This window comes from Pyrgilauda ruficollis, unplaced genomic scaffold, assembly GCF_017590135.1.
Source record: "Pyrgilauda ruficollis isolate IOZ18807 unplaced genomic scaffold, ASM1759013v1 scaffold215, whole genome shotgun sequence".
Classification (NCBI taxonomy): domain Eukaryota; kingdom Metazoa; phylum Chordata; class Aves; order Passeriformes; family Passeridae; genus Pyrgilauda; species Pyrgilauda ruficollis.
Window position 1 is genome coordinate 298,556 of NW_024520873.1, and position 25,428 is coordinate 323,983.

General features: G+C 47.2%; 1 protein-coding gene across 5 annotated transcripts; it reads right to left on the reverse strand.

Annotated features, from left to right (window-relative positions):
* Positions 1-1,086: 1,086 nt before the first annotated feature.
* On the reverse strand, positions 1,087-24,254 carry LIMA1 (LIM domain and actin binding 1). Of its 5 annotated transcripts, none has more exons than XM_041468228.1 (11): positions 24,131-24,254; positions 20,862-20,997; positions 18,918-18,963; positions 16,561-16,959; positions 12,239-12,347; positions 11,319-11,479; positions 8,939-9,043; positions 7,045-7,102; positions 6,661-6,773; positions 3,640-3,773; positions 1,087-3,264 (listed from the first exon to the last, which is right to left on the reverse strand). In XM_041468228.1, the coding sequence occupies exons 2-11, from the start codon at positions 20,978-20,980 to the stop codon at positions 2,262-2,264; spliced, it is 2,247 nt and encodes a 748-aa protein (XP_041324162.1). In that variant the 5' UTR covers positions 20,981-20,997; positions 24,131-24,254; the 3' UTR covers positions 1,087-2,261. The 5 variants fall into 5 exon arrangements, with proteins under 5 accessions (XP_041324162.1, XP_041324161.1, XP_041324160.1 ...); XM_041468227.1 differs by having other exon boundaries at positions 12,239-12,350; XM_041468226.1 differs by having other exon boundaries at positions 12,239-12,377.
* Positions 24,255-25,428: the final 1,174 nt, after the last annotated feature.

Consider the following 25,428-nt stretch of genomic DNA (forward strand, 5'->3'; position numbering starts at 1 on the left):
AATATTCATGTCATACACATGAACATTTCCTTGTACTGCTGCAGAATATTCACTGCATTGCTTCTGGCTCTTATCCCACTCTCTCCCAACCAAACCCCTCACAGGCTCAAGTGACAATAGCTTAAATTAAAAGCAGCTGATAGGAAGGGAGAAAAACCCTCACTTGTCCTCAGCTGCCCTTGAGAGCCACCTGGAGCCAGAAATGGAAGCGAAAATTCCCTGCCTGTCCTTATTCCTTTCGCCAGTCCTGTTCTAATCTCTCTTCAATCTGGGAGCAGAAGCTGCTCATTTGAGTCGAGCAGCAAACCACGGACACACAGTGTCACCTAGTGGGGCACCAGAGCCAGCCCGGGCTGCCTTCCAGTGGGAGCACCGGGAACTCGCCCATCTCTTCCCTCTGTTTTTATAGATGGAGAGCAGCCCTGGGGAAAAGGGTTTGAGGTGCTGGACATGCCCCAGGAGCCCCCTGAGCCTGGGCTGAGCCCCCAGCAGGGGAAGGGGGGCTGCCCCTCTGCCCTGCTCAGGTGAGACCCCACCTGCAGAGCTGCCCCCAGCCCTGGGGCTCAGCACAGGGAGGACGTGGAGCTACAGGAGAGAGTCCAGGGCAGGCACCAGGAGGATCAGAGGGATGGAGCAACTCTGCTGTGAGGAAAGGCTGGGAGAACTGGGATTGTTCAGCCTGGAAAAGAGATGATTTGGGGTGACCTCATTGTGGCCTTCCAGTCCCTGAAGGAGCTGCGGGAAAGATGGAGAGAGACCTGGAGTGCCAGGACAAGGGGCAGTGGCTTTCAACTGCCAGAGGGCAGGGTTAGAGGGGATTTTGGGAAGGAATTCCTCCCTCTAAGGGTGGTAGGTCATTGGAATGGATTTCCCAGAGGATGTCTCATCCCTGGAAGTGCCCAAGGCAAGGCTGGCTGGGACTTGGAGCACCTAGGATAGTGGGAGGTGTCCCTGCCATGGCAGGGGGTGGAATGTGATGAGGTTTAAGGTCCGCTCTGACCCAAACCATTCCGTGATTCCATGACAATTCTATGACCCTTTAAATACTGCCTTTTTATGAAACAAGATGAATCCAGACTTCAGTTATAATGGAAATGACCCAAACTTTATTGAAGGTTTTGTCATTAGCAGAACTGTTAAGAAAGCAGAATATTTTACACCTCAAGAATCGTTAAGATCTAATTTTCTTGAGAATACAGTACAAATAAAAGCTAATAATAAAAAAAAGGGGCCTCCTCCTCCCCCCATTCCAGATTTTATTATTTGTAAAATAAATGAAGTCAAGTTTAAAAATGTTCTGATCTTCAACACTGGCAATTGGAAAGTGTCACTGATTCCAGAGATTTTTGCAATGCAGCACAATTTCACAGCTCTAAGGAAAATATTTATGGCAGCATGATAAAAGTAGGATTTCAGAGTTGTCAAAAGGCCTTAAAAATCTTATCTGCAGTTTAAAATGATGACAAAGAACTCCAAGTAAAAAAAAAAAGAAATGACAACAAAACAAACAAAAAACTCCACTTCAAATGCGTGTGAAATGCAGAAGTAATGCCCTGCAGGCTGCTCCAAAGTGTTCACTTGTCTTTTGCAGAGACCTGGCAGCCAGCACAGCTCCTGGGATAGCACTGAAATACACATGATCCAACAACGGGCACCATTCCAGTTGTGCAGGGACTCCTCAGCTGATCACAGGCAGGTTTGAGACAGAAATTCACATTGCACTCAGTTTAGGATGCTTTAGCTGTTGGACACTACACACAGAAATGCTTTTATTATTATTAAAAAAAAAGCCCAGTTGTGCCCTTTCCATGTATTAAAGTGCATTAAGTGACCATTTTAAAGCAGGCCAGAAAGTCCCTTTGAAGTTGGTCCCTAAGCACTGCAGTAGCATTTGGAGTGGTACGGGTGGTGTGTTCCAGAGCCCTGTCCCACACCAGCATGGCAAGTACAGTGGAATTCCAAAAATGGTTAGTGAAATACCTATTGAAGCTCAAAGGGATAAGACAGAGAACAGCTCTGTTCTCATGCTGGGGACAGACACTACCTGCTGAAGCCGTCCCACAGCCAGACACTTGTTCCATGCACCTAAAGAATTTGCAGGCTTCCAGAGTTCTCTAGATGAGATAATTTGTAGGTAGATTCCCTTAATGCTGATGTGCAGTGCAGCATCGCTTCATCCAGGAGAGCTGTTTGTTAAAGCTAAAAATATCCATTTCAAAAGGCCCAGCACCTTGCAGCAAGTTTTCTAGTAAAAGGCCAATTTATTCATCATCATCATCTTCATAGTAGCGATTCCTTTTGATCTGTTCTTCCACAGATAGATCTTCCATGTCTTCACCCTCCCAAAAACCAACGTCTTGGGATTTGCGATTCTGGTTTGGAGATGATTCCTTAGCGGTCACAACATTGGCTAAGCTGGAATGTTTAGGAGAATTTGGTTCAAGAAGTTCTTCCTTTGGAATTTCTGGCTCCTCTGTAGCATGCTCTTCCTCATCTGTGTCTGCATTCATCTGGCCATTCTCTACAATGTTCTGCTCTGCTGTTTTGATACCAGACAATTCCCCTTCTTCCTCCACATTTTTCTCCCCAGCGTTCTGGATGTTCCTATGCTCCACCTTCTTTTCCTTTTGCTTTTTCTCTATGACAACCTCTCTCTCCAGTTCCTCACTCCTTTTCAATGTATCTCTCTCTTCCTTAGAAGGAGATGGTGAATTCTCTGGTTTATGACCTTTAACAGATATTGTTCTAAATGAGGCTGCAACTGTAAAGGGGCGACTTCGCTCCTTCAGCGAGGAAGATCTTCTTAACTTTTTGAGATCCAGATCCACATCCTCCTGCACATCAGGCTTGGAAATCTCTTCTTCTGGAGGCCACTTGGGTTTGAGTACTTTGATGCCCTCATCTAAGGCACTTCCTTGGATACTTTGGTCAGATGGAGGTGGCCAGGCAATCCTGAGCTTTTTTGTTTCTGCTGGTCTTTCTTCCCTTTCAGGCACAGCTGAAGCTTTTGCTTCCATACTTGCTGCCAGAACTCCCACTTTTGCAATCGGGGCATCCTCTACTCCTGGGCTTTGTGGAGTGTCTGGTGAATTCACACCATGGACAGTTTTCTCCGGGAATTCTTCACATTCAGTTTTACCTGCCCACAATTCCTTATGCTGCTTGTGTCCAAAGCCCTCATCATAATTGCCTTTGGACTTGAAGAGCTGATTGAAGTGAGGTTTGCAGTAGATGTTCCCACGCAGAGACGCGTACGTCCCGAGGCTGTTCAGGAAACACAGGTCAACCATTAGAGCTCAGGGCCACCAACACCAGCATCTCTTCAGTTGTGTGTTACAGAAGAGATTCAATTTCTGCCTTCCACATGTTCAAAAAACAAGCTTACAGCCCTCAGGGTTTGTATAGCTCTTTCTAGCAATTCTTTACAAAGCTGGACAGTCTATTTTTTCCCCATGTAAAATTACATTAAGAGTTTTAATGGCATCAAGAGCACCAGGCACTGGCAGAAGTAGGCCTTGTTACCTCTCCTATATAAATCACTTGGTGACTTCCAGCTCAGCTAGGCCTCAGCAGCACCTTCCTCAGCTGTGACAGGGAAATTCACTTCCCAGAGGGCAGCCAAGGGAGCAGTGCACATACCTGAGTTTGCTGTTGCAATAGGAACAGCGGAAGCAGCTGATGTGAAACACCTGCTGGTTGGCAAAGAGCCTTTCCATGGGGTACACAGTCTTCTGACATCCAACACAGGTTTCCTTCATTGGCAACTGGAATTTCTACAGGAGGAAGAGAAAGTTTGTTAACTGGAAAACACATCAACTGCTGGGGACTTGGCGTGGGTTCATGCACGGCTTCCTGAACTTTCAAGAACTGCAGAGTTCACTTTCTCTAATTATGGTGCAGCGGGGTCTGGTGGGCAGTAAGAAGCTACAACAGGCCCATGGGATTGCTGTGGCTTGACAGGAAACCAAAATTTCACCCCAGTGTATCCCACAGCTGAAGCATCACATGGTGAGCAATGGTTGGGAAGGAACAATGAGAGCACTAAAACTGAGCCTGTTCCCCAAAGCTGCCTCATCCTTTCCTGCAACCTGTTTTTATTGATAGGAGAATGATGAAGCATTCCAGTGGATTACAATCAGCGTGAGACTTACCAAAATAATAAAAATTGTGCAGAGAAAGAGAATCTTGAAATGGTTTGGGTTGGAAAGGACCTTGAAGATGATCTAGTTCCAATCCCCTGCCACGGTCAGGGACATTGTCCACCAGAAGAGTTGAAATAGCCTCAAAAGGTACAGGGTGGGAGAGGAAAGGAGGGAAACAGGCTGCCCAATGGTTTGAAATGTTCCACTTTTGTTAAATCTTTTCTCTCAAAGAGGAGGAAATCGTCTCAGTACCAATACAACAGCAGGAAACACTCCTGGCTTCACTTGTAAACAATTCCAGCTCTATCCCAAAGAAACCCCACTCATGTTTCAGGATTCACAGCCCCCCAAACTTGCTCAAGATTCAAAGTGAGCAGAGCTTTGAGGTTAAACAGCTAAAATTCTTATGTCCTTACTGAATTTCCTGAGGGTTTAGTGCAAGGATGAACTTGAGCACTGAGGAGTGTCACTGCTGTGCAGCAATGATCACAGGTTTGTTTTCAGACAGCATCAAGGAAGCAGGAACACTGTCCATGAGAAAAGGTCAGTGGATGCCATTTACTTCTTGAAATCTATTAACACTGGCCAATGGGGAGGACACTTTACAGGATAAATTAAATAACACAACATTGGCATTTTGAGGCTGCATGTTGATTACAAGTGATTTAGCAGCCCAGCCTCCACTCCAGGGTCTGCACAGACATAAGTGTAGCTTTTCCTTGGCAAAGAATTACCTGCTACAAACTTACAAAAAGCTTTACGGAAAAATCTGATGGCTAAAGAAAAAGCAGGAAGGTCACAGGAAGACACAATCACAGAAATTTATTTATAACAGTCTAGAAACAATGGTTAGGAATGAAAGTTCCAGCATGTAAGGGCAGATTGCTGAAGATGGAGCCAGCTCAAGTCGCTTTGTCACAACCATAAAGTTTGCTGCCAATTTAATTCCATTTTAATATGTATTTCAGGGTTTCCAGGCATTGCTTGAAGTTACAGTAGATTAAAGTTCCGATGATTACAGCTTCGCTAACAAAATTTAGAATTCCTTTTGAAAAAGGATCCATAGTTTCTAGGTGCTACCAAAACTCTGCATCTCGAGTCACTAAATGAAATCTCAAAAAAATGAGATTTACTAACGCAAACAAAAATCTAATCACCCATGCTTGCCACATGGAGCAAGGCACCAACAATTTGCTTGCCCATCAAAACATTTTCTCCCTGAAATCTCAGTTTTGCACGAGGGCATTGGTTTTGCTCGGTGACACAACAGTGCTGGCACGTGCTTCTGCAATCACGTCCCCATCCAAGGAGAGGGACTTACTTGCACACAATGAGCCCTATGTCTGTGGAGAGGCGTTTTGGGCTGTGAAGAGACAGAAATTCCTTTCCAGGATACTACAAGTAGGAGCTACAGGAGGAAGATGAGGCCCAATAATAATAAAAAGGACTTGAGAGAAAGCTGAGAGTTGAGCTCACATTAGGAAGGAAGCAGAAGGCAGGAGGAGAGGTTAGGAACCAAGAACAGGAGACAGAAGCTGGAAGAGACAAATAGGAACCTTGCATGAATAAACAGAAGCTTCTATCTCACACAGTGCAGCATCTAAAGCAGTAACTGGGCAAAAGGCTAAAATGGTTTTGATAATATCAAGAGAGAGCACCAGGACATGCAGCTTTTGTGTCACACACTAGGATCACACAGCTCTCACTGGCAGCTCAAATTTCCTATACTGGCATTTCTCCCTTGCACACTGGGAAGCCAGATCTCCCCAGTCTCTGAGCCCAGGGCAGTTCCTCCCAAAGATGGGGAAAACAACAAAAGCCCAGTTGTTTCCTCAGGAGTGAGCCAGGAAGTGTGTGGCAGCCTAGGGAATCAGCATCCCAACCTCAGACAACACATGTGATGTGCAAGTACAGCCTGACCAAAATGTCCAGTGCTGCCATTTGTTGTCTAATCAGATTAGCAAATACATCCCTGAACCACAGTTCTCCATCTGCTTTATCACTCCCTAAGGAAACTGTAACATCAAAGACTCATTATTCAGAAAGCCAAACCTGATTTTTATAGAGTCAGGCACCACAGTGTCCTCACTATAAAGTTACTACCAGTTGCAGTTACCTTGGGAACAGCTGGAAGAGGAGCAAAGCCAAGTCCCAGCTTGCTAAAGGCTCTGAAGATCAGTACCAGGACCTCAGGGCCCATCTCCAGGAGCACAGACAAGCCCAGAGACCATCCCCTGCTTGAGCCCCTCTGCCACACTGAAGAGAAGCAGCCTCTGTCACAGGGTGTAACAGAGACAAAGCAACTCCCACCCAGTCTCTGGAAAAAATCTGACTGCTTTGAGGTGCTTTTCCACCCTGAATTAAAGTGCCCTCACAATCACACTGTGATACAGAGCAGGTACTGATCCAGTTACTGCCAGACCTTTATGCTTAAGCACATTTAGGCTTTTCAGTATTAAACAGGGCCAGCAGTTGGCTTTAACCTTCCCCAGGCTGTGAGACTGAAGAGCTGCGTTACCTTCACGGCTTTCGGCGGGGAGGCCTCCGACTGCCCAGCTGCTTTAGCACCAAGGTTCTGCTGCTTTGGGCTGACAGGTTTCTGAGCTTCTGCCTCGCTCTCTGACTGTCCAGCTGAGGGAGCAGAGGAGGGACAAAAGGCAATTACAATGGTTTTAAACTGTGGGCAGCTTATGCTCACCAGACCCACCAGTCTCAGTTAAATGGTGAGGGAGCTACACTTAAAAGTGTTCAATCAGGGCAAAAGGAGTTATAAGTGTCTTAAAATTACAGCTGCAAATGAACTTCTAAACATAAAAGAAATTCTTATAAAGACAGTGTTAGGTACAGAACAGATTTTTAGTACAAGACAGTTTTTATTAATTAATCATTTGATAGGGCTCACCATGGCCATCCTCCAGCAGACCAGAGTGCAGAGACAAGCTGTTCTCACCTACAGAAACCTGCAAGAGAAAATGAGAAATGAGAACCTCTGACCTTCTGAGATCTGAACAGTCATGGCCCCAGGAAGGCACCAGGCAGTTTGAGCACGCAGAGACCTGAGTGGTTCAGGAAAGGAGTTGTTTTTCAGGCACAAAAGGTCCAGCTGAGTGTCAAGAGAGTCCTTGCTACAAGGCAGACACCCTCACAGGCTTCACACATACAAACATCAGATTTCTCTTTCCTTGTACACCTTTATTAACCCTCAGAAATCTTGGTTGATTTGCTGAGGTTCCTCCCAGGTTTTCTCACTTACAAATCCCTTGACCTCAAGCAGCACATTTACTGGAAATCTCATGGCTCAGTCCAATATTTGACCAATCTCTGACATTCAGCAGAGACTGTGCTCTTGAGGAAAAAAAAAAAACCAAAATGAAAAAGAACACCTGAATTTAAAAAAAGAAAAAAAGCTTTTTCAAATACTAAACAGAATCATAGCATTGTTTAGTTTGGAAAAGACCTTTAAGATCATCAAATGCAACCATGAACAGAACCTGCTGCAGATAAAGCTCTTGATGTATAACTCTTTATTAAACTTGGCACTACTGCTATTAAATCAAATAGTTTTAAGCAGCTACAACGAGGAACTAAAGTACTGTAACAAGATTAACTGCAAATCATCACTAATTCACCTTAATGATTGAAAAGTCCATTGCAAGCAACTGAAATTTGTAAATTAAGGAGGTAATGAGGAGGCAAGTTACATGTATTAACATCCTCTGGTCTGCTGAAAGCAGAACTGTACCCCAGTGTCCTGGGCAGAGCATGAACGTGTTCTGAGGCTGCTGCAGTCACACATGTCTGGCTACTGAATGTGCCACGGGTGCAGTGTGAAAAATGACACAGTGAAGTGTCTTTTGTTTCCTTTTTGCCAGAGGATTCCCATTTCTGACACTAACGACAAGCAGTTTTAATTAGGCTCATTTCCAAGTTCCCTTCCAAAGGACAATCCTGGCTCCCAAACAATGCTCCATTCAGGTTCTCATTGCACCTGGACACCTCAACAAGTAACTCTGCAATTACAGCTGAATACAAGACATTTCATTCAAATCTTCCATTCACAACAGGGAGATATTCTGATTTAACAGGTGCTCTTTTAATTAACTCACCTTGGAGCAGGAAGCAGCCTCGACCAGTCAGACACGAAGCTGCTCAGCTGTCTCTGAGGAACAGCTGAAAGCAAAGATTTGGCCCCTTGCCCAAGGAAGGCTGAAAAGCTCTAAAAGCCCTCCTGGCATTAAGCTGCCACGTGTTCAGCCTGGGTGGAATACACAGTACCCCAATTATTATTCAGCTACTTTTATCCCGTCTGCTGTCCCCAGTTCAGGGAACAAATGCTCGAGTCCAGTTTACAGAGTCTCAATTTATAGCTGGAGCTCAAAACCAGGAACAAACCCAAACTGCCATTCTCAGTTACCCTAAAATTTAACCACTAAATGCAGAAGAAACAGTGACAAACTCCTTTGACTTGGGTCGTACAAAACTGCTCATGGGTTTTTTTTAATTGGTGTGGATTTTTATGTTTATAAAAAACCCACCATAAAACAACCTACCAAGACAGAAAAACTCTCCCAGAAAATCTCTCTAGGTATTCTCCTCCACAGACACTTCTAACTCTGAGACAATCTAAAAAGAACAACTTAAACAGGAATTTTGCAGCACGTAACTAATCTGCATCAGCTGCTCACGTTCAGTTCCCAGATGGCATGTGGAACATGGAACCAGTGTATCAGCTGTGCTTCCACAGCCAGTTCCACTTAAAATGAAGCCCTTGATCTCCACCAGCACAGACATCTTACCTTCTCCCCATCCTGACAGGAACTGGAGTCCTCAACTGGTGCCATATTCTCCTTCTGCTCAGATTTGTAATTCTTGAGTTCACTCTCACTGGCTTGAATCTCACTCTATAGGACAAAGCACTGGAAAGGTGACAGGTTCTTTTCCCCTAAGAAAATATTTGCTTTCTATTTTTCTTGAAATGTTTTAAAAACTGTTTTCCTAGTATGTGGAGTGATAATTGAAGGAAGGGCCATAAGAATGTACAGACACTTGTTAAGTGACATATTCTAATGAGGGAACAGGATTGGGCTGTAGGATTTTACTGTGCTCTAAGGAGGCAATGCCAGTGTTTTCCTGAGCAACCCTTTTCTTCCAAATTCCTGTTTAAAATCAACTCCTAAGTATTCCCTGCTCGATCCACATCTTCCTTTTTGAGAAATGTTAACTTTTCACTTGGAATGACAAGTATTTCCATACAAGCACTGCCTAAAGTACAGTGTAATTGCTAAATACAATATGACACAAAAGCAAATCCCACATTTGCTTCAATTCTAGTCAAAACCCTGACTCTGTTTTCCTGAGATTTTTGTTCTTGATAGACTGACTGAAGACTTTCACAGAAGGATCTGTCAGACTTTAAAACCAATAAAATCCAGTGAAACCTCGTGTTTCTTCCATTGCCCCAGGACACAAGATCATTGGAAGCCTCGTGCTTTTCACAAGGCATCTTCTCTGTGACATGAAAGAGGAAGAGCCACATGCCAGCACCAGCATCTTCCTGCACTGGGAAACAAAACTCCACAAAACCAACCACATCCAAGAGGTACCAAATGTTGGAATTTGAATGCTTAGATCTCTGCATCTGCTGTCCAGCACCTTTCCCTCCCCTTCCAACACACAGAACTGATTGTCCCTCATCCTTACTCGAGCCAAGAGTCCATCAGCTTTAATCCAGGCCTTATTACACCACAATGCCCTAAAATAGTTTTCCCAAGAGATTCTGGCTTTCCTTTGTAGCCCAGGTGTGAGAAGGGCAGCACAAACACCACATTTCCACAGCAAAAAAAAGCCCTGTCTGCTTTGCCAGCAGGGAAGAAGATCCCAAGGTTAGGGCTGCTGTTGGAGCAGTGGCACTGCAAACACTGGCCTCAGGAACCCCTGTCTGCTCCATCTCACTGCCCTCATCCTCATGCCAGGCCAAACTGGGAAGAGATTGTGCCCAAATGGGGCATCCTGAGAGCATCAGGCTGGACTGACACAAAACCAAGAGCACCGGGGGGCTGCAACAGGAGCCTCTGGAGAAATGGCAAATCTCTTGCCATCAGGACAGAATTTAGTTACTCAGCCACCACTCTGAGCCCCAAACTGGAAAAGGCATCAGGAAATGAGACCAGGCAAGGTACAGGAGGCAGAAATGGGCAATTAGGCTAATTAGATTTGTTGCAGTGGCTGCAAGGACTTTCCATTCATGCAGGGAAGGTTTTACTGACCCTTCTCCCACAGCTGGCGAATCTGACCCATGTGCAGATGAAATTCAGGAATCATTTGAGCTCAGAAGAAGCCCTTGGCTCTCCACAAAGACTCCTGGAAAGCAGGCTCTCCTCTGAGGGAGAACCAGCACTTCAGGCTCTCATTTCCAGGGCAAGCTTCCTAACTTAAAAAGGCCTTTCCTCTTCAAATCTATTACTCTGGTTAATAAAAGCAATACTTGAGCAATGTAAGTTCCCATCCTTCAGCAAAAGTATTGTAAACTTCCAGCAAATATACCTTAGCAGTTTTTAACAAAAGCTGAGATTCCTGAAACCTCCTCAGCTGTAACACTACATTAATTGTTCAACTCCTGGTCAAATATTTGCAAAACAGGCAGAGGTTCACTCACTGCAAGAGTCTAATTGGATTCAGAGAGTGGTGAGAAATCCTGAAGGGAGGTAAAAAGTGAGGAAAACTGACTGGAGATCCCAAAGCTGCAGGCCAAGAGATCCAGGTTCTGTGCACTGTGCGACCCAAAGTCACTTCATCTCACTGTGCCTCAGTTTCCCACAGCTTAGAGCTGCTGGACAACATGGAATTGAGTTTTCTTTTTTAAACAAAAACAACAAACATAAGAGCTACAGACAGTCAGAAAGAAAAAGAATGTCAAGTATGCTTCAGAAGGACCTCAGTCAGGATGCCAGCAATTAATTACTTGGAAAATTTTCAACATTATTCCAGGAAGATGCAAATACACTTATTTCTTCCTACAGTATGTAAAGGCAATTCTTTATCAGAAATTACTCCTATGGGCACAGAGTTATTTTCCAAAAAGAATGGCATTAGCCTCAAGCAGCCTGGTTTCCATAAGATCTCCTTTCCAGTCTCAGGCTGGGACAAAAATTCACTTCCACACAAAGCAAGACTTACCATGGGAATGATGCCTGAGGAACTGCCCTGCTTGGACACAGCTGCCTGGTACTTGGCCAGCCTGTCCTTTATTGATGTCTCTGATAAACGGGGCATGTCCAGGTTCTTCCTGGTCTCTGCCTTGTCTGGGCTGAGTCCTGGACTGGTCTCTACAAGATACCCTGGTAAAAAAAAAAACAAACATGAATAACAAACACTCACTAAGATAATTTTTGGGGAGAATAAACACATTGCCCTTCTCTCCAGGATCATGCCAGTGAGGACACAATGTGTATCACTAAGGAGTGAGACACAAAGGAACAGCTGTAGCTGTGCCAGCCTTTGGTGGAAACACCAAAAGATTGCAAATTGTTTGCTAGAAAAAGGTCTCCAAACAGATAAAAATACATAGTTTTGTTTAAATCAAAGCTCACAGTAGCTCCTTGTGTCTGGCCATGATAGGAGGGATGAGGATTGAAGCAAGGAGGCAGAATTAACATTGAGTGTCTGTTCACTGCTTCCTAAATTACCTTGAATATTAAAACTAGTTCTAGGATTGAGTCACAGGAAAGAACGGGCTGTATTCCTTAACTTGTTGGCTATTCCCTGTGCCTTGGTTTCCTGTGCTTAAGAGTGAAATGGTTTAAAACTCCCAGCAAGGCTTCACTAATTAAATGGGATGCTGATGGACTTCCTTCCACTTTGGAAAGGCAAAAGTTATTTAATAGAATCCTTGAGATTAGAAAATGCCTCCAAAACCAGCGAGTCCAACCTCTGAGTGATCCCCACCCTGTCACCCAGACCAGAGCACTGAGCACCACATCCAGCTGTTCCTTGGACACCTCCAGGGAAATTTCTCTTGTTTTGTATAAAGTAGATTTATCTACTAAACAAAACCCAAACCGACCCCCCCCCAAATGCCAGTGCTGATGTTTCCTGACCTGCTGTGCTGTGGCTCCTCTCTCCCTGGGCAGCGTCGCAGTCCTCCAAGGAGAGGCTGTTCTCCGAAATCCTCCTGCCCACGGCCGCCCTCCGCGGCTCCCGGGGGCCCTGCTGGGGACAGAGCCTCCCATCAGCTGCCTGGACACACAGGGATTGCTCTGGGTAATCCCTTAAGAGGCACAGGTGTCACTAGCAAATCTGCTTTACTGGAATAAACAAGTCTAGCAGGTAACATCTTATTTAACCAATATAAAGTTTGATCACAGAGTGCCTGACCCTCTGTCTCCTGGGAAACGCTTTCTTGAAGAGGTCAGTCGGTGCCCTTTGGAAGTCCTCTTGGTTTAAAAGGACCACAAAGATCAGATTTTTAGGTCGTTCCCACTGTACTTCAGTCTAGATGTTTGCATTTCATGCAATTTCTGTTGAAGCCAACAGTCACGGTCATTGTATGAAGATTTCAAATCAGAAAAAGGATGCAAGGAGCCACTTATCCAAAATCTGCATTCATTTTCAGCCACAGAAAAAGGAATTAATAGTATTGTAATAAAAGTTATCTAGAGTTATTTGTTTTGATTTGGCTAGTTCATGCATTCAGTACCAAATAATTCCCTAATTAGATCTGATAATGCTGAAGCTTAAGCAGGAGTGTAAGAGATAAATATTCTCAGATCTCCAGGATAATCACTCTCTGCTGCAGAGCTGGACAGGGTGTCCTGGTAGTACCACACAGATGCTCTGGCTGCCTCAATCAGATTTTATTCTTATTTGTTGAGACCAACTCCCCAGCATCTAAATCTCAACAAAAGAAAGCACAAAAAGAAATTTCCACAGCTTTGATAAAAGTTGTTGAGCACAGTTAAACTGGACTCCATCAAGGTTGGAGGTATTCACAGCTGAAAGTCAGCCTATAAAATCCTAGGAGGTGCTGGACCTTTGTTCTCTCTCTAGGAAGAGTTAAATCACAGTTGGAAATTCAGATTGAGGCTAATGTAGAGAAAAAGGCAGGTTTGGCAAGATGCTCCAGCCACACATTCCCCCTCAGTTCCAAAGACTTTCTTATTTGCTGGTCACCAAACTGAAGGAAATTCCAAAGTTTTATTTTTGCAGAACTGCAGTGCAAGATAATCACTGCGAAAAAATCAGGCTGCTTTCCATACAAACAGCAACTTCACCAGGAAAGGAAAATGCAGCTGGAAAACATCATTTTCCATTAGCACGGGAAATAGTTTCTATTTCTGTGGTTTAAGACTTTGGTAACTTTTCTTACTGGAAAAGAGCTTTAGCTCTGATAAGTCTTGCACTGACCAATAGGCTCAGGTCTGGGAGTGCCTGCACAATTGTAAAGCCTTGCAGGTCCCTCATTCCATGAAAACTATTCTTAGATGATTATTCAGTCAATGTCCCCTTCAACATCACCCCGAGCCCACGGCGTTCTTGCAGCTCAGAAATTGGGGTCCAAGGGGCCATCAGGAAAAGTTCAATCAGCAGAAGCAGATAAAGTGTTCCAATGACAGCACTGCAGAGCCCTGCCAGCTCCTCCTCCTGCCCTTTGCCACCTCACATCTGCAGGTGTTACAGCTTCACCTGAAGAGCTTTTCTGCGGGCGAGCTGCAGAACGCAGTAAAAATCCCAACAACCAGAATGCAAAAGCTTTAGAGGTCAGACATAGTTCAGTAAACCTACAAATATTCAGTAAATCTACAGATATTCTAAAAATATGTGTAGGTTTTAAGTCAACAGTTTTATCTTGGGGTGGAAAAAAAAAAAAAAGAGTGAAAGGAAAAGAAATGTTTAACAGAGAAGATGAGGGATTTCCACATTACAACTGATGGACTGACAAACTGCAGGGAATCAGCAGGATCCTGGCTCATGGAAGGTGAAGCCCCAACAGGGATTTGTCACTCTGTGGCTGGGCCACAATTCCCAGAGCTCAGCTCCTGTTGCTTTGGAAGGGATACAAAATATTCCTCGTGTGTGGAAAGCCCCAAGTCCTCAGACTTGGGTGAGTGCAGAAGCACCGTGAGCACAGGTAAAGCTTTGCCTAGGGCACAGAGTTGGGTAAAAACCCCAATCAAAGTTACACCTATTTCATTGCAAACCACCTGTGTGAGACATGACCCTGCCACGAGGTCACCTCCACACCACAGCCAGGTTTTGCCTTAAAGGAAAAACACAAACCAGCCCGGAGACAACTGTTTCAGAAATGTTGCAGATCTGATCCTCCTCCCCCTGGCTGTGCTTTCACTATCGCTTACAGGAGGAATCCTTTGAACATCAGGTCTTTTATCAGGTCCAGTCTTTGCTTAGTGCTGAACCAATCCAGGCTGCCCTGCCTGCCCCTAATGGGATTAGAGCAGTTTGTTTCCATGAAAATGCAATGAAAGATCTGCCTCCTGTCTATTGCAAAGACAGAGCAAGATCTGAGTGAATAAATGAATAAATGATGAGATTTTACTTATAATCCTGAAATTGAGAGCAGGTTTGTTTAGAGTGGGAGATGGAATCAGGAAATCCAGGCTCTGACCTGGATCCCTGCCCCAGACCTGCCCTGGATCCTTGCCCCAGACCTGCCCAGCAGCCATGGGAGTTGATTTATCAGCACTGCCACGAGCCTCCAGCCGTGCTGCTGCTTAGTTCACACACAGGTTTTGCCAGCAAAGCTCTGACAGCACCAACACATCAAGACTTCAAAAAAATCCAAGGAAAACTGCCATCTCTCAGCTGAATTTACAGTTGGACTCAATGACAGAAAGGAATTTTCCACCAGAACGGTTCCATGAAGCCTCGCTCAGGAAAAAGCACAGGAAATAAATGGGAGAGGCAACTGCAGAGCTGCAGTGCTGTCGTGGCTCCCACCTCACTGAGCCACACCTGGGTCCCCACAGCACCCAGCTCCCTGCTCTGCACCCACCCAACCCTCCCATCACAGATCAATTCCCAGAACGAGGAATGGAATTCCAAACACGCCCCCTCTCCCCCACATCTGAACTTCAGAACACTCCTTTTCCCTTCTGCTGTAACAGATTAACTTGGAATAGAGATTTTTGAACCGAACCTGACCAGTTTTGTGCCTGCTGGATGGTGTTTATTGGGTCTAGTTGGTTTTCAACAGTGTTTGAATTGCTAAACTTGACAAACTATCAGTTTCAGATTCACTCAGCTCCAAAACAATTTATTCCCCAGGCTGAGATAAAGTTACTCGAAGCCCATCTGCAGAATTCCTGGGGAATTCTGAGTGATTAATCCTACAGCAAGAGTTCAGGGAAGGTCTGTCATGGGCAGCTCTCATACCATGACAAAGACTACAAAAATTCAAGTTGTGAAATGACTTCACACAGACCCAAAATTCCCTACAACACCGAGTTGCTCCTCTGAGCCTTAAATTGTTACATATTGAAAAAAACTTATCCAAAATGCGTTTTTTTTTTTTTAGTCAATACTTCAAGAAAACCACTCTCAGTAAAACAAAGCCAGAAGGAGAGGAAACTATGAGAAAACTGGAAAATCCAGCAGCATCGAGGCCTCGGGACTGTGTTGCAAGTCCCCAGCATATGCAACTCATTTTGGAGTTAAGCAATTCCCCTCGGGACACGCCGGCTGCAGTCCACATGCGGGATCAGATTTCATGAGCAGTTGGAAGAAAAATGCGAGCCCTGAGCATTTGCAAGTCAAAACTAGTGAGGGCAGGAGCTGCTCTGGCCATCTCGGCTTCGCTTTCCCTCAGCGAGATTTTTTTTTTTTTATGATAAGAAACATTTTGTGAGGCACAAAGATGAGGGAAGAGCGAGGGAAGGATGGGAGTATTTCACTATGTGTGTGTGTGTGAGTTTGTGCAACCCATACTGATACAGATATCAAAAATTCTCACTTCTTAGGGTTTCACCTCGACTGCAACAGTCCTGATTGTTGAGCTCAAACTCCCTTACTTTTCATATATTAAAAAATACATAAATACCTACATATGCATTTTCTACAAGTCACATTTACATGCCTCATTGTAATCTTCACACGAGACACAAACAATCCCTACTTACTTTACAAAACTTAATAAATTCCATATTTTCCCCTCTTCACTGAACCCTATCAAAAGCAAATTCTCTTTACTCCAACGAGCAATCACGAGCTGCCACAACTCCGAGCACCACGCACATACTTGCGTGGCTCGAGTAAGTTACTAACACCACGATGTTCTGTTTTCACTAAAACAATGAACACAATATTTGCAGAGTCAATAGCTGGAGCCACTCCCTCCCGGGATTTTCCTGATGCCGCGGAGGCAGCAGCTTTAGTTTCTCCGAGATTGGGAGGGACAGATCCTTACCTTGGGCTGAGGGGCTTCACCCTTCTCGAACATCATCTTCAGCTTGGTCAGGGGCACGTTGTACTTCTCGATCCTCCCCGGAGACTCCGACCTCTCGCTGCCTTCGGGCTTCTCCATTTCGCGGGGCTCTCTCACACAGTTTTCCATGCTGCCACCCTCCCGGGAGCGGCTGTGGGGCTCGGTGCTGTCACCGGCGGGACACTGCGGCCGGCCAGGGGCAGCTCCAGCCCCCGGGGATGGCGAAGGGGAGCGGCCGGTCCCGACCTTGTGCCTCACCTCAGCGCAGCTGCTCCGCACCGCTTCCTTCCCAGGCTCCGCTCCCAGCGCCGGATTCTCCCACTTCTTCTTCAGCACGCTCAGATTGCCCCTGGTAAAGTGAGCGGGCAGGTTTTCTGTGTTCTGCAAAGAACAAGGAGTTAATTGCAGCTCTCCTAAACACTTCCTTTCCATGCAGGAGGAAGCTCAGCAGCGATCCCCGCTCCCGGCCAGCTGTGAATAGTTACAGCTGTGCCACATGGAGAAAGCATCCAGGATAGGGAAGGAAGGAGGGGGGAGAAGAGAAAAGTCAGGAGTAAGGCAGGAAGTGAGCAAACAGGAATGGCCTTATAAGGCAAAAGGGAGTCAAACCCCAGGAGTTAAATGGCACACAAAAGACCCGAATGCACACATGAAGGAAATGGGACTCAAATCCACACAAGGAGGGTCTCCAGTCCCAGAACAAGGAAACGGGGACACAAGCGGTCATAGGAGGTGGCTGGTGTGCCAAATGCTGCAGTGTCTTCACAACACAACGCTGCCAAGGCCTTCCAAAAGCTACAAATCAGCTCTTAGAAACCACTAAATCCTTGGAGTTACCTGTTTCTGCTCTCAGATAACAGCAACACTTCAGTTCCCAGAGACCTGCCCAGGATTTTACACCACACAGCCAAAGCTCAAGCCAAGCACTCACAACAAACATCCATCTGCTCCAGTTTAAAAAATAACCAGTAACTTGCTGGGATTTTTGTTCTATTTCACTCAACCCACCGAAAGCACCACTGGGGACACACACACGAGTGACTGGCACTGCCTCAGCCCCAAGGAACACCTGGAGCAGCATCACCTCCCATCCAGCTGCTCCCCAGCCCACTCCTGCTCTGAGCACTTCCCTCTCCCCAGAACATCAGCCCAGCCCGTGTTTGAGCCATTCCAACCCAATACCTGCCACCACTGCATGTTTCCTGTCTCTCCCTTACGGAGACCACTCCAAACTCATTGCAAGTGGAGCAGGGCTGCCAGGCTTACAGGAATTAACTGGCATTAGTGGCTATATTGGGATTTAAGTCTCTCACCCTATTACTCTTCTGGTCACATTTTGAACGTTGCTTTGCAAATTGACTTGAATCCACTTACACTTCAAAATCATAAAAAATCAGTGTGTTTGCTGACTGTATTGTAAAGAAAGTATTAAAATTGTAAGGGAAGTGTTGCAATGGAACAGAAATATTGAGAATTGTGTGACAGGTTTCTGTGGGAACACCTCCAGAATCCCAGCACACTTCCTAACACAAGTCCCTCCTGCTTGAGACTTGCCTGTTCCCTGATCACAGGAAGATTGACAGACACAAGCATTGAAGAACATTTGAGACTGAAAAGTAATTTTTAGAATGCTTATTTTATCCCACCTACATCCCAAACAGCAGCTCCCCAAGCATCAGAGAAATGAAGGCAGCAACATTCCTATAGATCCTGAAAATACTGGCAGTGCTTTAAAACACAAAGTACCCCAGGAGCAGGACAAAGCCCTGCAACCTTTGTCAGCCAAGGTTCCCTGACCTCTGAGCACCTGAGTGCAATGGAGGTTACAGGAGGGAATGTGGGGCTGTAACAGAGCCAAAAAGTTTGGTGCTGCCTCATCCAGGGGCATTTGCAGCCCTGGAAGTCACTTCAGAGAAGATCCTACAGCTCTCAAAGACACATGTTGGATTTCAGGGAGGCTTGGAGGCTCCTTTTAAGCACTTTTGAATTTAGTTAAGAAAGGAAGAGGCACCACACAAGTGCCTCCAGCTAAGAACAGGAGATAGGTATTCCTGGCTTGTGGTTAACTCATTTTGCCTTTTGCTTAGGAGAGAATTGGTGATTCAACACAGCTTTGGGCAAGAAACTTCATTTCCTTTCCTTTCCTCCACACTGGGAAAAAGCATGGGGCATGAAGCAAAAGCAAAGCCTATGTCTAAGCCAGGTTTTCTGTAGGACACACAGCAGCAATTTTGATATTCCAATAATCAGCTGTCATAGCAATACTTGTGCAGGTGATCCATCCTGATTGCAGGCTGTGCTCATTCCCAAGGAAACAAACACTTATACAAAACACTTACACTTCTCTTCTTCTCAGCAGTGGCTTCTTCGGCAGCTTTCTGATACCTTTGAGAGAGTGAAAAACAAACAAAACCCAAGTTTTAACCAGAATACTGAATGCTCTTGAGGACAGCTGAGATTTTTCTTCCCCCACCCCCTGGATCAACTAAAACTAGAGGCTGGACAAACAGCAGCAAATAACACAAAGCCAAGTGACAGACACATTTTCAGTCATCCAGTTTACAATAATAACACCCATTAATACTTTTCATTCCCTAAGCACTCTGATTCCCAAATAGAGACAGTTTACCTTGGAATAGCTGTATTGTTTCCGCCACCCAGCTGTCTGCTGTGCCCCCTTGCAGGAATAATTCAGCTCTTTATATAGCAGCTGCTGAACCAGAACAAATTCCAGCTTGGCACATGCCGAAAATCTCCCTAAGTGCCAGAGGATTTCACTCTGTGGGCTGGGAACTGCCCCCATTCAGCATTTGCCTCCTGGGCAGCTGAGCCATCACAGCCCTCTGGAGATAAGCCACCCTGGATCATGAATCAAAGTCCTTTAAGGAGCTGTAGGGAACTCCCAGCAATCTGCACTCCTCTGGCTGCGAGTCCCTCCACAGTCCTCACTGCTTGCCACTCTGCACAAGGTGATTGCACTTGGCCTTTGAAATATGAAAATTAGTGACAAATTTTGCCATTTTAAGGAGAGTTCTGCCTTTCAGAGAGAAGGAACCCAGCGTCTGCTTGGACAAAGGGTGTTTCTCTTCCCCTTATCTGTGCAATTCTGCTTTTGACACAGCAGTAGTGTGTTACAGGCTGTTGCTCCTCTTTAATCCATGCAAACACACTGACCCACATCTCTGCACTATAAAGGGTCCAAATTTGAACACAAGGAGAAAGTGATGCTGGGGGAAGAGGGATCGATACTGGAAGAAGAAACAAAGAGGAACACAGATGAAAGTCAAGTAGCACCTGGAAAACAGACTGAAGAGTCCCAGCCCTCGCTCTGAGAGCCAGCCCAGCATGGGGCACTTTTCAAATCTCTGCTGTTGCCTTTTGTGCCTCTGACCTGACAAAACCGATTATGTAGAATGGAGAAAAATGTTTTCACATACAAATATTTAATTAACAGCACTTAAATGTCACACTCCTCCCTGCGGACATCAGGGTGGCAAAGCCAGAGAGCAGGACTGTGTTTTTCCAAGGCACTGACCCTGCCTATATAGAGGGACACTACTTGATTAAGGAATAGCAGTTTGGATTACTTCCAGTAAGCCTTTTTCAAGGGATTATCAACATTTAGCAAGATGACCAGGTTCTATAATCAAGCTTCAGTGAGTGAATAAATTACCTTAAGGTGCTGACAGCAAACAGCTTCTCCCTGGGCCAGAGCTCCACAGAGGAACTGTGTAATTATCCCTCTCCTGCAGATTCCATAAAGTTTGGCCCACTCAAGATCCAAATACTCCAAAACTTTGTTACACTATTAAAGCAAAAGCCTCAGAGACTCAGTTCCCCAAATCCCATTGAAAACCCCAGCTGAAGCCTATATAATTCCTTAAGGAAATAAAAGCTTTTCCAGGGAATGCATTGGTTATTACCACTCAGCTTTCTCAGGGTATACAATATTTATGGTTTGAGTTTAACCTTTTATCCATCTCTCAGAGAAAAGGGAAGCTTAATATTCCTTTTCTACCTAAGTGAGGAGAGGTTTAAGCTGGATATCAAGAAAAGGTTCTTCCCCCAGAGAGTGGTCAGGCACTGAAAAGGCTCCTCAGGGAATGGTCCCTGTCCCAAGGCTGCCAGAGCTCCAGGAGCATTTGGACAACACTCTGAGGCACAGGGTGGGATTGTTGGGGGGTCTGTGCAGGGCACAGCAACTGTGAGAGCAGCAGTCCCTGCTGAAGGTGCCAGCTGTCACCTACACACACAGCTGTGCTCCCCAGCCCCACAGCACTTACTTGGAGAACCTCTCCGCGAGGGCCGAGGACTTGTTCTTGTTGACCAGGGAAAGCTCTTTTGCAGTGATTTTCAAAGACTGGGAGGTCCATTGCCTTCTATTGAACGGGGAAGGCTCCATCTTATCTCCCCAAATCCCTGCTCAGGAGGAAGGAACAGTGTCAGCAATAGGAACTGTGAGCAGAAAAGAAGTTCCACCAAGTGATTTGCTCCCAGCATCCCAGTGCCACCAATCCTAACCCCTCAGGATCTCATCTATCAACTGACTTTAAAAAGGCAGCAGATAACAGTTATAATTTCCTCTGCAGATGCCAGTGAGATGGTGGCCTGATAAAGCCATAGGCACAATGGGGAGCTGTGGACACAGAGCTGTGACCAGAGGATGCCAGCGTGCCAGTCCTGTGTCACACACACAGAGGAGCTCCAGGAAGCCCCAAAGTGCTCTCGCTTGTTCTGGTTTCAAACCAAATGTGCTGGCATTTATGTAAGAGGGTTTGAGTTACGAAACTAAGAGGATGTAATTACTGTACAAACATTTTTCATTCACTCTTGTGCTCACTCTCAGCACAGCAGCGTTTCCTCTGTGAGCTCAAACAAGTCTCGTGTTCATGGAGGCAGCTGTGCCCCTCCTGTTGCAGTAGTTACCATAATATCAGTTAAATAGTATTAATTACCTAAAAAAACAGCTCAAACCATCCCAGCCTCCTGGAAATGGGAAGAGATTTTGCCCAGCTTTTCACCACAGAAGCCAACAAGACTATATCAGATTTATTTTTTACATAGTTTTCTTTCGTGGAGGAGGAAAGGAGGGGAGATTAATTTAAAGAGTTCTCTGATAAGACAAAAATAAAGCCTGTAGGGAACGCCTTTCCTTTTTTCCTCTTTTATTTTATCCCTGCTCCCATGTCACACAATGCCTGTGGCAAGGGCGTGAACTGACCCTGCAATGCCAGCTCCAGGCAGGCTGAGCTCTTCCTTGTATTTTCCATTAATTCCTTTAACGGATTTGCACAGTCACAGAACTCTGGATCCAGTGTCAGTCCAGGTCTGCCTGACAACTGGTCACACACGAACAAACACCTTCACACAAGGTGGCACAAGCAGCCAACCAAAGGGAGAAAAGACAACGTTTCTGAAATCCTCAAGGTACAGAATGCACCTGCTCAGAAATGACAGAGATGTGGATTCTGCAACACCTCAGTCCAGGAGAATTCAGAGGCACAGGCAGAGTCTGGCAGCTCCCAGTGCTGGAATGGGAGCCCTGGGAACAGAAAAGCCTCTCCAGTGCTGTTCCCTGTCTGGAACAGTGGCAGGTGAACACATCTCTGCACTGGGACACACAGTCAGGAAGAATGGGCCTTTCTCTCACATTCCATAATTCCTCTGAAGTCCTGGAGAGAACAGCATGCCATGACACAAGAGGTTTTATCAAAACAATGATTTTGGTGGCGTTTTCAAACGTGCAGGTTGAACTACCACTGCAAACAAGCGATGATGGTTTTGTGGGGATGTTGAAACACACCGAAACCACTTATCAATGTTGCCTTTCCAGGTGCAGCTACCTGCAACCTCAGCCTCCGAAAGGCACACAGAGCCCCTTCCAACCAGCAAGAGAAACCCAAACTGGGGTTACTTTCTGAAATCCCTGCCTTTTCGAACACTTTCTGGATCACCAAGTCCCCTGTAAACCTCCATGCAGGCTGCACTGAGAATGCTCTGCATTTGACTGGCCTTTGCCAACAGCACAAATCACCACCCACAAAGCCAAAGGGTCTCATTTCCACCTTCTCACTTTTAAAAAGTCATATTGCATACACAAATAAACCCAGTATTTCTGTGATGCAGAACGTAGCCTCTAGCCTTAATTCCCAGGAGCCTCAGAATGCACACAGAGAGATTACAGATAGAATTTACTGCTGGAAAATCCCACAGAAAGGATTCTGTCCGTGTTAAAGAGCAATGCTGAATGAGCTGTGTCATGCCACAGGTTGAACTTTGTTTTATGACTAATCTTGAGCCAAAGGGAGCTCACCTGAGGCCCCGCTGCAGTTTAAATGGCCTTTCACAGCTGTGCCCAGGAAACAGGAGCGGGGCATTCATCAGAGCTCCCCTGGCACAAGGAACAGGAGCTCATTGACACACGGAAGGAACAGTTCAGAAAAACACTGAGAAACAAAACTGAATGTAATTGTTTGGAAAATAACTCCGGTTTGGATGCCTGAGCATCCCACTGCATCTCCAACCAGCCCTGCTCAGGGCTGCATCTTCTCCCTGTTGAGTTCTTCTGTTTCCCTGCCATTCTCCACGAAAGCCACAGGTACACTGAGTTAATCTGGCCTGTTTAGGCAAAAATCTCTTTATAAAGTCAGTACCTGCTGCTGGGACATTCAGCTGGAAAGAGAAACAGCCTATCTAGAATCTCAGTCACTAGAAATGACATGAAACAGAACTCTGACATGCCTTGAAACTTGTACTCCCACATTTTTATGCCATTCCACATTCTTAGCACTTTCTCATTCATTTACAGTTTTGGCATGTTCAAGTATCTCTGGGCTTTCTTTACTGCTCTGAGCAGTTTATTCACAGAAATTTCAGAAAACACATGTTAAGATTTAAATAAAACTATGAACATTCTGCCTGCTGCAATTGAAGCAGGTTCTGTGGAGAGTGGCACAGAGTCCAGAGGAGAGGGAGACAGGGATGCCAGAGGTGTGCCAGATGTTAGGGAAGGACTGTGACTGAGACACAATCCAGCACAGCACATCAAACCTACCTCTAATAACTTTACCCACAAGTTTAACAGCAGAACATAAATCCCTCTATGAGGAAAGAGCCTGAAAGGAAAACTGACTAACCAAGGTGGAAGTGGCCTATTCATTACAGGTGGCCACAGGAACGGGGCACCCGCGGGCACCGCGCTGCAGCCCCGGGCACGAACCCGCCGAGAGCCGGAGGCTGCGGGCAGCGGAGGGCGCGGCCCCTCGAGCCCCCGGCCCGCTCTGCCGCTGACCCCCGCCGCGGGCCGGGCACGGATGACCGGGGCCCGGGTTCGCCCCGCACCGCCCGGACTCACCCGCGGCCCAGCCGAGCCCCGCGCGGCTCCGGCTCCGGGCGGCTCCGCGGTCGGGGGAGAGGTCCCGGGGGTCCAAACCCCCGCCCCGCGCTGTTATCCCGGCCGAACCGGAGGGGAGAGGTCCCACCGCACCTGTCCCGGCCCAGCCGGCGGATCCTACCGCACCTGTGCGTCGTGTTCCCGCCCCGCCGCACGTACCTGTCCCGGCGGAACTAGGGAGATCCCGCCGCACCTGTCAGCGCTGAAACAACGGGGCCCAACGCACCTGTCCCGGCCGAAGCGGCGACTGCACCTCCGCGCCCGCCGCAGCAACGGCAGCGGCTCCGGCCACGCCCCGGCCACGCCCCCGGCCCCATTGGCCCTAGCCCCGACCGCGCGGCCACGCCCCCGGCCACGCCCAGGGCCCGCGGGACACGCCCTTGGTTCGGCTCTGTTCCCCTGGTTTGGCTCTGTCCCCCTCGCCTGGTTCTGTCCCCCGGGTTTGGCTCTGTCCCCTGGCTTGGCTCTGTCCCCCTCCCCTGGCTCTGTCCCCCTCCCCTGGCTCTGTCCCCCTCCCCTGGCTCTGTCCCCCTCCCCTGGCTCTGTCCCCCTCCCCTGGCTCTGTCCCCCTCCCCTGGCTCTGTCCCCCTCCCCTGGCTCTGTCCCCCTCCCCTGGCTCTGTCCCCCTCCCCTGGCTCTGTCCCCCTCCCCTGGCTCTGTCCCCCTCCCCTGGCTCTGTCCCCCTCCCCTGGCTCTGTCCCCCTCCCCTGGCTCTGTCCCCCTCCCCTGGCTCTGTCCCCCTCCCCTGGCTCTGTCCCCCTCCCCTGGCTCTGTCCCCCTCCCCTGGCTCTGTCCCCCTCCCCTGGCTCTGTCCCCCTCCCCTGGCTCTGTCCCCCTCCCCTGGCTCTGTCCCCCTCCCCTGGCTCTGTCCCCCTCCCCTGGCTCTGTCCCCCTCCCCTGGCTCTGTCCCCCTCCCCTGGCTCTGTCCCCCTCCCCTGGCTCTGTCCCCCTCCCCTGGCTCTGTCCCCCTCCCCTGGCTCTGTCCCCCTCCCCTGGCTCTGTCCCCCTCCCCTGGCTCTGTCCCCCTGTCTTGGTTCTGTCCCCCTCACCTGGTTCTGTCCTCCTGGTTTGGCTCTGTCCCCTGGCTTGGTTCTGTTCCCCTGATTTGGCTCTGTCCCCCTGTCTTGGTTCTGTCCCCCTCGCCTGGCTCTGTCCCCCTTGTTTGGCTCTGTCTCCCTCGCCTGGTTTTGTCCCCCGGGTTTGGCTCTGTCCCCCTGTCTTGGTTCTGTCCCCCTCACCTGGCTCTGTCCCCCACTCGCCCCTGGCAGCAGGTGCTCCCCAAACCTGGCAGAGTGGGATTGGAATGAGGGGTCTCGGAGCTGGGGTTCGACCCCGCCGTGGCTCCCGAAGGCTCAGGAAGGGCTGTGCTGGGGGAAGCTGTGCCCGTGCCAGGTGTTTGGGTCTCCTGCAGCCTTCATTTGTTTGGAAACAAGGAAAATTGGCTTCAGCAGCCAAAT

Bases quoted from the DNA above. Each gene is read 5' to 3' on its own strand.
- LIMA1 (XM_041468226.1), bottom strand. From the start codon at position 20,980: ATGGAGCCTTCCCCGTTCAATAGAAGGCAATGGACCTCCCAGTCTTTG. The intron at 9,044-11,318 runs GTAAGTCTTGCT...TTTGTCCTATAG, and splicing joins CCTCAGGCATCATTCCCATG to AGTGAGATTCAAGCCAGTGA. The intron at 3,265-3,639 runs GTATGTGCACTG...TTTCCTGAACAG, and splicing joins TATTGCAACAGCAAACTCAG to CCTCGGGACGTACGCGTCTC.